The sequence below is a fragment of the Mustela nivalis genome (assembly GCF_964662115.1).
Source record: "Mustela nivalis genome assembly, chromosome: 4".
Lineage (NCBI taxonomy): Eukaryota > Metazoa > Chordata > Mammalia > Carnivora > Mustelidae > Mustela > Mustela nivalis.
Window position 1 is genome coordinate 34,424,386 of NC_139023.1, and position 18,031 is coordinate 34,442,416.

Below are 18,031 nucleotides of genomic sequence, written 5' to 3' on the forward strand. Positions count from 1 at the left end.
AGAAAAAGAAGAGTACTTAATTTTTTTTAAGTTTCTAGATTTTTCTCTAAAAAACTTTGTTTTAAGGCGCCTGTATGGCTCAGTTGGTTAAGCATCTGACTCCTGATCTCAGCTCAGGTCTTGACCTCAGGGCCATGAGTTTAAGCCCCTGTCCCACCCCCCAGGTTCCACGCTGTTCATGGAACCTACCTAAAAATATATATATATTGTTTTGAGGTTGGAAACATCATTAATAGCAAGACAGAAGACATTTCTTTTTACTAATTTATGAATAAAATTATCTTTAAATGAAAGATTTCTTTCATGTTTTTCAACAATTAATAAATTATTTTAAAAAATTAAAAAATTATAGAAATAAATGCTAAAAGTCAAAAAATATATATGCAGCTCAATCACCTGCAAAATTAAATCTAAAAAAATTAACACAGACTGACTTATTGTTATAGAATATCAACTAGTCTCCCAGAAGCAAAAAATTTCAGCTTCAAATTTCAAAACCGTTTCAATTTTAACATTAACTTCAGTCAGGTTAAATACAGATTCCAGACTAGGAAATACAGAATCATATGAAAATCACAAAGTAAACATATCATCAACCTAGAATCAAGAGATAAAAGCTTAATAGTTATACTAACTCATACCAAATCGTGTTTTTCCTGTAAGGCAATCTCTTCTGACATTATTTCTCTGAGTGAAACTTTTTTAGTTTGAGTGTTCCAATGATCCAGTAAGGGTAGCATTTCAGGTGCTGCTAACGTCTTCAGTAATTTTTTGCCCGTTCTCTGAGATGATTTTTGTTCAGGATTATCAAGACCAATATGCCCAACCAGGGAAGGATCTACAAAAGCAGTATAAATAGAATCAGACTCTCAACAATAAACACACAATGCACTACTCATTCTGTTACAACTACCTCGGAAAGACCAAAGAAACATGATTTTTTTTTAATTTCTAGCTTATAAATATAACTCTGAGGTTTCAAAATGTATCTTCACCTAATTACAAACAGGAAATAGGTGTAAATGTAGGAATATTTCAAATGAGCAAGGATCTGGGTATCACTGTAAATCAACGCGATGGTCCCCACTCCTTTCTGCACCACACGAGCACAGACAAACCGACGCACACATGCTGGTGAACAAAGGCAGCTGTGGCCAGGTGGAAGCCACCAGCCGAGCAGCTCTGCACAGCTCTGCGCAGCTCTGCTCAGCCACTCCAAACACTGAAAGGACCAGTATTTTGGCACACCCATAAACCCATTAAGGCACACAACACATACTGAACAAATGATATTCAACATAAGGAAGAAACTGAACATTCTAAGTTCACAGGAATAAGCTTTAAGTGTATACTATCTCAGCATCTCTAGGGGATATCAGCACATTCTGATACACTCCTGTGCTTTTCCAGAGAGTGAAGACTGGAGATACTGCCACCCACATAACTCTGATACCCTTTCGGTACCTGGTACCTCTAGCTCTTGAAGATGCAATTATACCCAAAGAACCTTCAACCAGAATCCGGTGTGGCATGGGGGGATCTGAAGGCAACGTGCACAACAGGAGACCTCTGTTAACAGCTCTGCCACCCTGCGCTAATCACGGAGGACAATGCTACCTAAAAAGTCTTCTAGAATCAAATATTTCAATTTGGCAGATGTTCCAAAAGCAAGCTGACTTTTGTGCTCTAATAAAATTAACATCAATACCCATTTTGAGTAACCAAGTAACAGCTGAATGATGCTCTCAATAAGACACATGAACATTTTATCGCTCTCAAACCAGAACAGTTTTCTTTCATTCAGAGCAAAATCTTAAACAGGAAACATCTTGACCATATGTACTACCAGATACATAACCTAAGGCGTTCCACTGTACTCATGAAAGTTAATTATAGGCACTTTTTAGTTCTTCTAGTTTTATTTTACATCAATATTAAATGATAAATGTTTTAAAAGAACTTTTATTTGCAAATCGAAATGCTTGGGTAACATATTTTGTAGAAGTACATTTAATAATGAGGTAAAATTCATACACATATACTAAGTTTTGACATCATGACAAGAACATCAGAAGTAAAAAAAAATATGAGCTTTACCTCTCATCAACTTGCCACAGGATACCTCTTCTTGTCTTTGTCGCTCCTTAACACAAATGCAGGATGGGGGATTTACAAAGGGAGGGTGCATTAGAAAATAAGATTATATTATTTTTCTCTAGAAATCACTTCTCCTTGTAAAACTATTAATCATCCTTGCTAAATCTAAGTGAAACAATAAAATAAGCAAGATTATGAAATTGACCCTATCAATATATTTTTTTCCACTTATAGAGCTCTGAGGCTGTTTATCTTTAGACTGTTTTTGAAATTTAATCAACTAGTACTGCAAGTCTTTAGAGAATAAAAAACTATGATTTTTGTCTTAAAAAAAAAAAAGCCAACAATCACATTGAGCTCCATCATTAGTTCTATAATCTGGCCAGTCTGGAAATATTCTAAAATATTGGGAAGACAAAAAAATATCACTAATCTCTTTACTGGAAAAAGTTCATTCTCTCTCAAAGTCAAAATTCAATAGAATTCTTTCATACAACAGATTTTATTAAGAGCAAAGGTGAAGACAAAAGGAGCTCTTCATAAAAAAAAAAAAAAAAAAAGCCTACCAACCATTACAGATTCTTTCCATTTCTCATGAATCACTTTAGCCAGATTCAGATCTATATGAACCACACAATCCTCAACTGTTAGAGACCCTTGTGAGGGGGAGAAAAGAAAAGAAAATATAATCATTACTCATATGTTTTCAGAAAACATACTCAACCACCTTATGTACCATTAAAATTAATTAATATTAATTACTAACCTAATTCCTAGTTCTAAATCTCTTGGAATATATTTGTTTAAGTACTATGTCACTGTTTTCACACTTCCTGGCAGGTGCAATTATAAAATACTTCATATATTTAAGCTATTCATGTCCATTAGTTTAAATGTATATATTCATTTCCACTACTCAAGACTTTTCAAGAAGTGTGTTCTAAGAAATTAACCTTGCCTTAAGTATCTCTGGAGTAGCACCTGAGATTCAAAAAGGTTCATCTGTGCAAATAAGTATGAGGTAAATACCACAGAAAATATATGAATGGGATGAACACAAACTCCATATAAATACTATTTCTTTAAATTACAGTTTTTAAAAATCCCCTACAAACAGATGTATCAAAAATAAGGTAGGCAACACAAATTACTTTTATATTTCGATTAACAAACAATTTTAAAATTAAGACAGAACCCTGAATCTGTATTCTAGTCACACAAAGACACACATACACGTAATGTACTTTTTTCTTTACCTGAATCAATACCAACAGGGCCAAATAACTCATTGAGCTGAAAAGCCAACTCAGGCGGTAATGCCAATTCCAGACAGTCTATGGTCAGAGATTTGGGCATCACTGGCATGGGATTCAACGTCTCAGATTTATCTTCTTCACTAACTCCAGCTGACAAAGTACTCTCAGCCATTAGAATTTTTTCCATTTCCTGTTCATCTTCATTCACAAATTCTTCGGTGTTTGGAAATCTCACACAATCCTTTGGGAAGTTTTCATTTTTCTTTATTTCAAGAGAGTCAATAAAATCAACTTCTTCATTTAATTCAAGATTTGAAGTGCTCGGTACAGAGTTTAAAATATCAGACAAATTCAAAGAAGAATGTATACTGTCTCCGGTCTCTGTGACTTCTAGGTGCTTCTCCATTTCACTCACAACTTGAGCACCAGGAGCTTTGAGAGTACCTGGGAAAGACTGCTTCATGTTATATAGACCCGGAAGTTCTGCCTGGCTACTGGGAAGTACTTCATTAGTATTCTTTACATCTAGAGTGGCGTTCGGAAATAAACCTGTTATTAATCCAGGTTTTTCAGTAGTGATAGCTCTTATTTCTGCCTGCTCTGAATTTCCCTCTTCGGAATCACAGGAGGACTGTATGTTAGTGTTACTGTCAGCAGTGCCATGGCTAAATTCTGGCACAGAAGAATTAGAATCTTCTGAAGTTCCTCTTTGGCTAATAATTTCCTTCAAATTTAATCCCAGAGAAAATGGCCCAATTTGTGCTTCATCATATGATTTTTGGATATTCTCAAATTCAGTATCTTCGCATAGTTTAGTTTCAGAATCCAACAGAAGGCTTGTGGCCCAAATAATATCTTTGTTACACCTCTCATATAAGTCTTTCAGGGCTTCTAATGAAAAGGATCCAAAGAGTTTACAAAGAATGTTAAGATTTTCAGATTCATCAGCACTAGTAAGCTCACTTTCTTCGACATACGTGCTTTTGTCATACATGACCCTATATGGAATTGTTTCTTGAACATCTAATTTTGTGTTGCTATTGAAAGCTTTTGGTTTAAACCCATCTAATCGTCCTGTTAACACTCTCACAGAATCTGACACACTAATTTTATTCTTTTCTATTTTCCATAAGAGAGCAAAATCCCGTGGTTCAGTCTGGGTACACATCCCTTCTTCTATTCCAGGAACTCTTTTAGGTTTTCCTTCTGGAAATTCAGCTAAAGTTTGTGGTCCTACTACTCCAGGAATAGTTGGCTCACTTTTGGTAAAGGTAAGAGACAGTGTATGCTGTCTGTGACTGTTTTTACTTGGACAAGTCTTGCTCTCACAGGTCATTTCATTGGGCAGCGTTTCAGAATTTCCTAGAGTGGAACTGCCCAGGGTTTTTAGCTCTTCAGGGCTTGTGCCCCAACAACAGGTCTCATGGGCTGTGCAGAAGGGTGTCTCATTCATACCATCATTAGTTCCAAATTCTAGGTTGGGTTCCTTTAAATTATTCTTTGGCATTCTTGATCTGTGCTCTCTCTGAGCTAAGGAATCAGATGAAGGCCAGTCACCCACAATGGTGAATGACTGTTTTTCAGTATTTTTATATGTATCATATTGACAGTTATTGAAAGATTCTGAAGCATCATCATACTGTGACTTCCTGTCATCCTCTGTACTTTCATGTGGAGATTCTCGTTGCTGGATATGATCCATATTCACAGATAGGGTACTCTCCAATCCTCTGCGTGACTGAGGGCGATTATATTTTTTGTCACTTTGTATAGATGAAGCTTTTTCAGTTTTTCGGTTTCTTTTTGTCCTCTGACCAATAGTCTTATCAACTGGCCAGTCACCAACAAAATTTGACAGTTCAGGTCTTGGGAACTTTTCCAAAGTTGACTTGCTTTTTTGTTTTCCGAAGGCTTTTTTCCTTACTGTGGCTCTTTCTTCCAGTGTTTCACCAGGTGAAGATCTTTCATTATGAAAAGGTGTAGTATTTGAAAGATCATAGTCTTCTTGGTTATTTTCACCATAGCAAATACTTGACAACACTCTCTCTACAACACCAACTGCATCTACTTTACTGCACTCTTTTTCAGAAGTCAGTTCAACCTGTTCTTTTTTACTTTTTTCTGTTGCTTGTTTGCTTTCAGAATCAGAAATATCCATGTCCGAAACTTCCTGAATGAAAGCACTCTGAATGTTAGGATTCATAGTATTTATTTCTTTTCTTCCTTTTTTTAAATCTGCATTAGAGAGAGCTGTAACATTCTCGGGTAATACAGTTTCTTTGGTCACTTCAAGTTTCTTCTCTTCAGTCAATTCTAGATGCTTCAAAGATGAGGATAAAACATTTTCTTCTTTTTCAGAGGTAATATCTTCATTGTCTTTTGGGCTGCAAGATTTTTTTTAAGTATTATAAGGAAGTCTCTTAATGTTGCCGTTAACATTATGATTTAAATCAAAGAAGCATTCAACTGAAAGATAAGGCACTTAACATTCATTTTAAAACTTCTATAAATAAACTACATTAAAATTATAAAAGATCATCTTGATCCTTCCCTGTACATTATGAATACATCCCTTTATTGTAACCCTAACACCTAACATAATACTTGGCATATAGGAAGCACTCAAACTTTTTTGAATTAAATAATAAACATGAGATTTTCAGTTAAGGTGTTCATATGCATTAAATATTAAAGTTTTGATTCTAGGGGCACCTGGGTGGCTCAGTGGGCTAAGCCTCTGCCTTTGGCTCAGGTCATGATCTCAGGGTCCTGGGATCGAGCCCTGTATCGGGCTCTCTGCTCAGCTGGGAGCCTGCTTCCTCCTCTCTACCTACTTGTGATCTCTGTCTGTCAAATAAATAAATGAAAGTATTTTAAAGTTACGATTCTAAATTTGTTCCCAGAAGAGGACACCACCTCCCTGGCTTTTATCAGAACTATTTTAGCTTAATATATGTGAAAAGAAGTCTACCTTTATAACACCTGTCATTTGCTAGAGGGTAATGCTTAAGCTTCAATTTACAAAGGTACAAAGAGTCAACAGGATTTGCACAACTAAAAGAAATGAGAGAAAGGGAAGAGAGCTGTCATTTGAAATGTCACCTGTTAATTTTTTTTAAAACCATCCTCAATGTTAATTTCAGACTTAGAGAGCTTTTGCCTAATTATTACACTTTCAACTTCAGTGTTTTTTCCTTAGTCAATATATCGATTCATCTTCCCCTCTTTCTTTATTCTGGAGTTCTCAAAGTCCCAACTCTCCCATGAAGCTTTCCTAAATGAAATCACATCTAACACTGAGTCTCTATATGCCAGATGCTATTCTAAGTTTTCTTAAAGTATTCATAATCCTTATATGATTCGCTTGAGCAAAGTGTTATTATTGCCATTTTAGAAATGAAGAGCTGAAGGATAGAGAGATTCTATAATTTGTCAAAGATTACAGAACCTTGGGATTTAAATCCAGGAAACACAGTTCAGGGGGCCCATCCCCTAAACCACTTTGCAACACAACTCCTCAATAAAAGAACATTTATGAATTTTCTCTTCCCAGCTCTTTTCTAATAAAGCCTCACCATTCCTTATGATCAAAAAGTGTGGGCAATTTAGAGCTCTATCTATATTTAAGGTTATTTTTTAACTCACCTATCTATTCAACTGTTGATATGCCTTAAATGTTTAATAGAACCATTACTATGCTGGACTACAAACTTTCAAAAGGCTGTGACCTGTATTACTTAGACAAAGTATACCATTAATAATTAATTTTTATAATACTAACTTGAAAGAGTATTTTTACAAATACCTAAAGAAATTAAGAAGTGATGCAATTATATACAAAATAACGACAGCCAATCGCAGATACATACTGGAATCGTGGGCAGTTACATAAAGAAGGCAGGAGTATTCACAGTATAAACACAAAACCCTGAGGACAATGGAAAAAATCCCATGTCACTGCATATATAACTTCACTTCTCTTGCTGACCATACACAACTTGCTAACCATATATATCTTGCTTTAGGTAAGACTATATCTAAAACCCTATGAATAATAAAAGTCTACTTATATTTTTAAGTTGTTTGGCAGAGATTTCACAAGCTCAAACATTATTCTTTTTATATGTCAAATTGAATTTGTGTACAGAGGGACTTTAACCTACCTAGTACTTCTGTCCTCACAAGAATAGGCACACAACTCAATACGTTCAATTTTCTCTGGAACTGAAGAACTCATGATTATTGGAACTGAAACAAAACGCTGATAATGTTCCAACATTCTTGATATTTTTTCTTTGCTTATACCATGAATATTACGCCTAAAAATTCCAGGGGAGAAAAGGGTAGAAAGGATATTGGTAATTAAGTTTTTTTCAAAATTGGAACATAAAATGTCAAGAAAATCAGTATTATTAATAATATGTAAAAATATCTAAGCTGGTTTATTATGACACAATATATACTGCTCAATTCTAATTTCATCTTATTCAGGATGTCTAAAATGACTATTTTTTAAATCACTGCATACGAACTTTTCTAAACATCATTTATCAATTTAGAAAAAGCCAGCAGATCCTAATAACTTTCAAAGAAGTTATTCTCAAGCTCTGCAAAAAAACATTTCGTAACAATATGACCATCACTTCAAGACTAATTATTAACTAGGAGGTAAAAAAAATTCCACTATAGTCTTCTACTTATGCCACTACGGCAGGTTAGATGTCCAAACGGCTCTCCTATTACAATAAAACTGGATCCAAGTCAATTAAAGCACACATATATTTTGATACATTTTAAGTCCAAACAAAGAAAAAAATTCCTAGTATACCAAGTCTCTGGATGACCAAATATGAAATCTGTCATATTTGTGCTTTCACTCACGGAAGCTTATTTGTGTGTTTTTATGGACTCATGTTTAGTTGAACCTAATATATGAGAATCCTCAGGCCTTAAACTGGGGTGCTTTCCTTCGTGCAATATCTGGATTTGCATCTGCCAGGAGGCCGGATGAATATGCTTTAGTCCCTCAAGGATCCTGTATTAATGAAAACATCTTAGTTGCAACAAATTCCTATCTTGGGTTGGACCCAAGGCTTAGTGTCTATCCCAGAGCTAATATTAGTATTTGCCACCTGGGCAAATCTGGCTTTCATATTTACCTACCTCAATCTTGTCTGGTTTCAGATCACAGAGAAGCAAAGAGATAGAAAATATGAAAGAGAAGTTAAGAGTTATGACATAGAGGACAGAATAAAAAGGTAGTATACATCCAATCCAAGTCCCAGAAAGAGAGTACATGGGACAGAAGCAATTTAAAGAAAAATGGCTGAGGATTTTCCAGAACTGATCAAAGACATCACTGATGTCCCCTGATCTCAGAAGCCCAACAAATCCCAAACAAGACACATATTAAGAAATCCACTAGAAACATGGTACTAAAATTGTCATTCGCCAAAGATAAGGAGATGATATTAAAAGCAAGCAGAAATTAAAGGGAAAAAAACGAGTTATCTAAACCAAGTATTGGAATTATAGCTAACTTAACAAGAATAACAGAGGCCAAAAGAGAATGAAATGTTATCTTCAGTAACAGAAACTGTCAATCTAGAATATACACACCCAAAGTATCTTATAAGAATGAAGGCAATAAAAGAATTTTCAGATTAAAAAAAAAAAGAGTTTGACATGAAGCAGAATTATACTGTAAAGAAAATCCTAAAAGATGAATGTCAGACAGAAGGAAATCCCAGATGAAATATCTATGATGAAAGAAAAATTAAGCACAAACCAATAACTATATGAGTGAAAACACATACTGTCTATACATTCTGGACAATCATAGTATGTAAGTCAGAAGGGAGGTAAATATCAGAGTTAAAATGTTTGAAAGTCCTTATATTTGTGAGAAGGAAGGCTAAGAAAATGGCTTGACTTTAAAGTTTGCATGATCTAAGTTTTAATATAACAACTAAAAGGATAAAAATACTGTATATAATTTCTAAATTAAAAGGAAAAAATAAGAAAATCTGCATTCAGTGAAAAAAATCCAAAATAAGGCATGTTTATAAAAAGGGAGAAAAAATCAAATATATAATTTTCTGTGATAGGAGAAAAACAATCACAGGAAAGGTGAAATAAAGAGAAAGTACACAGAGTGAGGTAGTAAGAAACAAGACTAATTATATGAATAACCAAAATAACCATAAAAGAATTAAGCTTAAGAATGAAAAGCCAAAGATGGACAGAGAAGATTTTTTAAAACCCAGTAATGGTTATAAGAGATACACCTAAATGTAAAGACACAGAAAAGTCAAAAGTAAAAGTATGGAAAAATTGAAATAACACTCAAATCCTAAAAGGAAGCTGGTATAGTTCTATTAATATTAGACAAATTAGACTTCATAACAAAAATTAATATTAAGGGTAAAAGAAAATCACTTGACAAGAATAAAAGGTTCAATCAGACAGATATAAAAACTTTAAGCTTATAAGCACATCAAAAAATATCCTCAGAATACATAAGGTGAAAATAGGTAGATTTATAAGAAGAAACTTGAACATACTCAATACAATAAAGGGAGATTTCAACACATCCCTCTCACATCAATTTCCTCATTCCTCTCTTATACATTAAGCCATCAAGCAAAATTTTTTAAAAAAGTAAAGCTAAAGAAGATATGAGCAACAGAATTGATTTAATAATATAACATACTATAACCAGTATACATTTTTATCAAGCAAACATGAAACATTAATAAAAAAAAACAGACAATGAAGGGCACCTGGGTGGCTCAGTGGGTTAAGCCTCTGCCTTTGGCTCAGGTCATGATCTCAGGGTCCTGGGATAGAGCCCCACATCAGGCTCTCTGCTCAGCAGGGAGCCTGCTTCCCCCTCTCTCTCTGCCTGCCTCTCTGCCTACTTGTGATCTCTCTGTCTATGTCAAATAAATAAATAAAATCTTTAAAAAAAAAAAAACACAATGCAGTGGGTCATCAAATGCATCATTTAAAATATCAGGGAATTAGTATCACACAAATGCACAATCTTACCCACTACAACTAAATTGAAAATGATTTCTTAAAAGAGAAATATAAAAACTATCTGCTCACAAACTTAAAAACATAATTTTAAATAACCCAAGGGTTAAGAAGTGAAGTTAATCATAATGCAAATTAGAGGATAAATGATAAAAAGAAAGTATTATATATTAACATTACATATTAAAATTCTAGGAGCATCTAATTTCCTAGGGAAATTTATAGCCTCAAATGCTCATATAAGAAAATAACCTAAACTTTCAGATGAATCCTTATAAAAATAATAGAATAAACAAAGCAAAATGGATTTTTTAAAAAGCAAAGAAGGTAGAATAAAAGAGAAGCAGAAATGAACTGAACATAAAACAAACTTATAACAAAAAGATCAAACAAGCAAAGAGATGTTTACTTGAAAAGGCTAATAAAAAAATCTTGTATCTGGTGAGAATAATCAAGAAAAAAAGAAGGAAGATACATATAAACATATCCAGATTGAAAAGAGGAACTTAAGTATGGATGAAACAGATATAAATGGTAGGAGAATATTATAATTATTTTAATAAAATCTTAATAAATTTGGAAACTTTGGTATAATGGACAAATTCCGACCGAAACTTCTCACAAAGAAAACAGCAGGTCCAGAAGTTTCAAAAGTAAATTCTATCAAACATCCAAACTTACACAAATTCAGAAAAGAGAAAAAGAAGAAATACTTTCCAATTAATTTTATCAACCATGATACCAAAGCCAGGCAAGAAAGAGCAAGGAAGAAAAAATTATTGATCAACCTTACTCTTTCATACAGATGCAAAAATCCTAAGCAAAATACTAGAAAACCAAATCTAGTAACGTACCAAAAACATGTAAAAAGGAATGAAGTACTGATACATGCTACAATACAGATGAACCTTGAAACATTATGCTAAGTGAAAGATGTCAGACACAAAAGGCCACAAACTGTATGATTCCACTTATATGCAATGTCTAGAATAGGCAATTTCATAGACAGAAAAGCAAATTAGCAGTTGCCAAAGGAAAGGGAGAATTGGGAGTGACCAACAGCAGGTACGGGGTTTCTTTGGAGGTGACGGAAATGTGTGCTAATTAGATAGTGGTGATGGTTGCACGACATTAGGAATATACTAAAACTAGGTTGTCCTTTAGTTAGAAGTGAAATTAGTTAAAATGGCCAAGAAAAAAATAACCCTGACCAAAATCAAGTTAGGGTTCTCTCCAAGGGAACACAGAGCACAAAGCAAACTGTCACTAGGCAGCACAATGATTTGTTCCTCCCAGCCCATGTCGCTCAGGTATGCCAAACCTCAGGATCTAATTTCAGATATTGATATTATACTACTAATAAGTGATAAAGTACTGACTATATAAGACAACTGGAATGTTTGTTAATTAATTCAATCTTAGGAACAAAAAGATACAAACTTCATAAACTGAAAAAAGGTCTACAGGAAATACAAAATTTGTTATCAAAGCTGCAATCTAATCTGTTTTGTTTCTTTCATTATTTATAGGGAGAAAAAAGTCTAGATGGACCTTCTATCACAGCCATAAAATTAAAAACATGTTAAACAGTCTCTAAATTTTACCTTGCAAGTTCCTTTGGTTTGAACTTCCACCATGTATCCGGTTCCCGGAAGAGGACTTTATATTTATGTTTTTGAGACTACATACAAAAAAGACAAATGTATTTAAAAATACTACTTCCATGAAATTAAATGCATTGTTCCCAAATTCACAGCATGTAAAAACTGAAAGAACCTAAAGGTTATGTAATTGTGATGAGTTTGTTAAGCTGGCAAAAGGTACAATCTCTTTGACCCAGCAATTAATTTCTAGAAAGTTATGCTAATAAATTATGTAAGTGCAAATACACACACAAACATGCACATAGACACAAGCCATCCAGTTCACCATTATTTGTGGTTAAAAAAAAAAGAGGACTGCACAGTGACTATTAATACACAACTGGATGAAGGTACAACCATTCAATGAAAATACAGCAATTTAAAAAAATGCTTTATGTGTTAATGGGAAAAGGTTCCAATACAAACTGTCAAGAAAGTAAGATACAGAATTTTCACTTGGGTAAAAAAGAATTATTCACACATTTTTATATACTTTCTTCTACAAAGATTCTCAAAAATATTACTAAAAGTATCTACCTCAAGGGAGTAGGAATTTTGGCATTCTTTTTTATAATTTTACTATTTATCTTACATGTATTACTTTTATAATTTTAAAACTATTGTAAGTAATACTTCATTCTATTTTTCAAAACTCTAACATGGCTATAATCTAAAAGCCATGCCTTACACTTGTACACTAGTACACTTGCACACATTTCCCCTCTGCATCTCAAGGATAACTTGAGTTTAGCAATTCAACCCTCTCTCTGAGGTGGTTTCACCACCCTGAACCAGTCTCATCACATTCAGTTATTTCTCCCATGTTACTCTTAATCCCCTTTCCCCTGCCAGCAATCTCCCCATTTTCCTGCTCCTCTTTGCAGGAAGAAATTCCTCAAAATAATTATTACACTTTGTCTCCAATTCCTCTCCCCATATCTCTTAAACCCACTCCAATTGGGCTTGGCTATCCCACTAAAACTGTCCATCAAGACCACAGATTACTTCCACGCTGAAAAATGCTCCGGTTAATTCTCAGTCCCCTCTTGACTTTCAGCAGTGTTTGTCACAGGTCATCACTCCCTCTCCTGATCCTTTCATCCTGCCCCTCTGGAAGGGTGTTCTCACTCTTTTTTGCAAGTCCTTTTTTGCCCAGACCTCTTCCCACTTGGTCCTTCACTTAGTCCTTGGTCCTCTACTCTTGATCTATACCCACTTCTTTGGTAATATTATTCCATTCCCTGGCTTCGAGTATCATCCATATGATAATAACTCTCAGATACTTATCTCTGGCTCAGATTTCACTCCTAAACTCCAAACTCACAGATCCAATTACCTATTCAACAAACTTAATATATTCAAACCTAAACTTTCAAAATCCATTACCACACACCTTTCATAAAACTATTTTTTCTGAACCCTTCTCCATCATTCTCACCTCCTGACAACCTTTAATTACACAGGCCAAAAACCAACCTTGATGTCACACTGAACTTTACTCCCTCTTTCACATCCATTTTCAATCCAATACGAAGTTCAGTTGGCTCTACTTTCACAGTATACCCAGAATCTAATCAGTACTGTCACTTTCACTGCCACCATGTTGGTGTAAGCCATATGATCTCTTACTTTAATTATCACTGCAGTCCTCTAATTAATCTCCCGCTTCCACCCTTGCCACCCCACCCTGCCTCTACCCCAACTCTAGTCTCAACACTGGGATACAGCAATCCTATTAATAGTAGATTATATCCTTACCCTGCTCAAAATCCTGTTATGGTCTGAATGTCTGTGTCCCTGCAAGCCCCATTATGTTAAAACCCCACTCCCACCATGTAACTGTGTTTGGAGATAAGGCCTTTATGGAGATAATTAAGGTTAAAATGAGAACATAAGGGTGAGGCTCCAGTGTGACAGAATTAGTAAGCAAATAAGAAGAGACACCAGAGAACTCATTATATACCATCAGAGAACACGGCAAGAAGGCAGCCATCTGCAAACCAGGAAAACAACTCTCACCGAGAAACCAGCCCTACCAAACCTTCACCTGGGACTCCAAGCCTCCACAACTGTCAGAAAATAAACTTGATGTTTAAGGCACCCAGTCTGTGGTATCTTATGGCAGCCTGAGCAGATTAATACACCTTCCATGTCACTCAAGGTAAAATCTAAAATTCCACAGTGATCTATGAGCCCTAATATAATCTGCCCTATCTCCCCAACTACCATTACATCTCTGACCTCATCTCCCACTACTGATCCCCTCAAGTTTTATGACAAGATGCAAAGTACTCATTGCTATTTTCCATTATTCTGACAGAAAAGCCCCCAAATCAACCTAGGTAACAAGTGACCGAACACCCTATAATGCATCTACTCACTTCCAACTCCTCATCTCAGTACCAAACCGTATACACTTTATTCAGGGGCTGGCAACAGCCCCAGTCTCTAATTACCTCAAGGAGTGTCCTATAGCTCTTAGATCAAATTAATTTTAAATGAATATATACATACAGAGGGGAAAAAAAAGAGACTATGAATTTAAAGACTTTTTCAACTCCCATATCAATAGGCAAATCTTAATAACGTTTTATTACTTGGGAGGATTCTGATTTATGTTAAGCTATATGACAGCTCACAAGGGAAACTATATATATTTTTTTCTTAAAGTAATAAGCTTTTGCTAGATGCCACTGAGCATACCTGACTGCTTGCTACTTAGCCCCAACTCACTTCCAAACTACTTCTGTAAATGAGAGTCATGTTAGTAATAGACGGTTATCTCCAACCTATTCACTCCCCCACAGCTCTCATTATCTTGCTACCAAAAGGAGCAAAAAGCGATCCTCTTCTCTACAGTAATTGCTATATCTACTTCTTTTTGAAGAAAAAATGAATTTGATCATAGAATGATCATAGAATGACCATAGAATTTGAAATATCATTCTATGATAAGCACCAGTCCTTTATACTTCTAAGCAGAGTTGGGAAGAGCCAAGGAATCAATACTGGAAAAACAGCTTTATAATTTCAATTATTATATAATAAAAAAAGGAAAGAAAGATACTACTATGGAAGCCTGAAGGCTAAATGAAAATCAGTAAGACAGTAATGCAGAGAGGCTTTTTATTTTCTACATTGGGAAAATGGGTGTTAAAGAACCTCCATATGATAAGAGGAAGCTAAGGAAAACACACAGAGAAGGCAAGTAAAGTTAAGGGAGAAAGCATTCCCCATGATAAATATGTTAGGCTAGAAACTGGGAACTCCTGAGGCCAGAAAGCAAACTGACTTTCACTTGCCCATGTACTAATATTGAGTCTTTCTTCCCTCTACTGCCCCTTCATAAAAGTAAAATCTCATTTGTTCTCAAAAGGCATTAATTTTCTTCAGAAAAATGAAGAATCACACCCTCAAAACTGTATAAGTGCATAAAGCACAGCAAAGGAGGTACAGGCTGGATATGCTGAGGACATTAAAGAAGTACAATATTCATTAACTGAAGAAATATAAATTGAGCTTTAACATGCCAGACACACGTGTGCTAATATTGGGGGAATAAACAATACCCATAATCACAAAAGCTTCATTCGTTCACCATTTTAACCCAACAAATATGTATTTATCATACGCCAAGCACAGTGCTAGGCCTTGAAGATTCAATGATAAATAACACAGACCTATCTTCAAGAATATATAGATGGCTTAGAGCCAAATTTAGGCCATCAGCCAGTATTTGTATAGCCTAAGAGCTAAGGACAGTTTTTTGTTATCTTTAAAGGATCATTTAAAAAGAAAAGGAAAAAAAAAACCCACAACAGAGACTATAGGTGGCCCACAAAAACCTAAAACATTTACTACCTAGCACTTTATAGACAAAAGCTAGCTAACCCATGGCTTAATGATAAAAGCAGCATGTTAATGGTATCACAGAATTAAGTCAGGGTACCATGAAAACAGAAAGAGTACTCCACTCCACTTTTTAGTAAGTTCCTGAAAAAAGTGACATCAAAGCTGGGCAAAAAAAAAAAAAAAAAAAAAGAATCTGGCAAATTTGAAGAACTGAAAAGCGTTGAATTTATAAAAGCCTGAATTTATCAGAAAAGCAGAATCAAAAGAAATTTGGTTACTAACAAAGGACAGCCAATTTTGTTTCTGCCAAGTAATAGCAATAAGGAAAAATATTTGTGTGTATACACATTAAAATACACATTAACACAGACACATATACCCATATAAACATAACATTATAATTTATTATCTATATACACACAAACATAAAATGATAATTTAATACCACTATTTTTTCATAAGACATCAAAAATGAAAATAATCACAGGATTTAAAAACTAAATCTCAGAATCTGAAAACTGATTAATTTTAGCTTTATGCAAATACTACTCCTATTTTTCTCATTTCACTTAAGACCAGAGAAAGTTCAGTTACAGACAGTCCCAAACACTGTTTGCTTAAGATTCGGTTATGTAATCACATCCCCCAACAATTTCAAACTTACTACCATAGACTTATGATAATTTATGGTACAAACCAAAGAAACATATGGCTTCATTTCCCATGCCTGTAGGTTTGTATTGTCTATTATTACAGGAGACACCTTCTTCTCAAACGCTTCTTTCGCTGAAAAACACAAACAGAAGACAACAAATCACTTTTTATAACAGTATTAAGTATTCTCTGGAAATTTTAAAAATCTGATCTTGTTTTCATAATTTAAAAATCATAGATATGTGGTAATTTTACTCACAACTCTACTACTTTTTTTTTTTTTTAAGGAGGGGGAAGGGCAGCAGGAGAGGGACAGAAAGAATCCCAAGCAGATTCCACACCCAACTCGCACACCAATACAGGGCTTGATCCCACAACCCTGAGATCACAACCCAAGCCAAAATCAAGAACTGGTTGCTTAACCAACTGAGGCACCCAGGCCCCCCACAACTCTACTTCTGAATGTCACTTTTGAGTGTATGAAAAATTAAAGTACAGGTAAATGTCAGATAATAAAAAATAAATACTAAAGTTATAATCAGAGAAAATTATAAAACAAAAACTGTCTAAATTTTATGTGTGTTACATGTATAAATGGCATAAATGGGGAAAAAACTATCATTAAAAACAATATCATGCTAAAAGCAACATGGTATCCTGGATTAGATATTAGAAGGGAAAAGAACTTAAGTAGAAAACTAGTATCAGGGTGCCTGGCTGACTCAGCCAATAGAGCGTGCAACTCTTGATCCCAAGGTTGTGAGTTCAAGCTCCACATTGGGCATGGAGCCTAATTAAAAACAAAAATTGTAAAAAAATAATAAAAATAATTAAATAAATTAAAATTTTAAAGAAAAACTAATCCAAATAAGGTCAGAGTTTAGTTAATAGCAATATACCAGCACTAATCTCTTAGTCTTGATAAATGTACCACGATCATATAAGATGTTAACATTAGAGGGAAATAAATGAGAGGTATACAGAAACTCTACATTGCCTTTGCAACCTTTCTATAAATCAAAAATAATTCCAAAATAAAGTCTTAAAACAAACAAGTACAAATTTTAAACAAACACATACAAAAAGATGTAATGATGTAAAATAAAGAAAACATTATTATACACTGTCATGCGAGAGATTTTTTTTTTTTCTTAAAGATTTTATTTATTTATTTGACAGACAGAGACTACAAGCAGGCAGAGAGACAGGCAGAGAGTGGGGGGAAAGCAAGCTCAATCCCAGGACCCTGGAATCACAACCCAAGGCGAAGGCAGAGGCCCCAACCCACTGAGCCACCCAGGCATCCCTGCTAGATATTTTCTTAAAAAACTATGTTTTTTTCCCAAGGACTTGAACCATTCAGGAAATTAACAATGAAGCACAATAAATAAGCTTTACAAGGAAATTATGTGGAAGTTTTAAAAATTCCATGTACTCTCTTATAAGTCAGTAATAAATGGGCAAATAATCCAATTTAAAAATAAGGAATGA

General features: G+C 34.6%; 1 protein-coding gene across 7 annotated transcripts in view; it reads right to left on the minus strand.

Annotated features, from left to right (window-relative positions):
• N4BP2 (NEDD4 binding protein 2) overlaps positions 1-18,031 on the minus strand; it is an 83,676-nt gene that overhangs the window by 27,176 nt on the left and 38,469 nt on the right. For all 7 annotated transcript variants that reach the window (XR_014311210.1, XM_082728859.1, XM_082728858.1 and 4 more), the window contains 7 exons: positions 16,584-16,672; positions 11,996-12,072; positions 7,517-7,672; positions 3,354-5,737; positions 2,668-2,753; positions 2,098-2,143; positions 642-838 (listed from right to left, as the gene is read on the minus strand). Coding sequence is in view for 6 of the 7 variants with exons in the window: in XM_082728859.1 (XP_082584985.1) it covers positions 642-838; positions 2,098-2,143; positions 2,668-2,753; positions 3,354-5,737; positions 7,517-7,672; positions 11,996-12,072; positions 16,584-16,672 (3,035 nt within the window). In the remaining variant the exon portion in view is untranslated. The remainder of the gene's footprint in view (positions 1-641; positions 839-2,097; positions 2,144-2,667; positions 2,754-3,353; positions 5,738-7,516; positions 7,673-11,995; positions 12,073-16,583; positions 16,673-18,031) is intronic.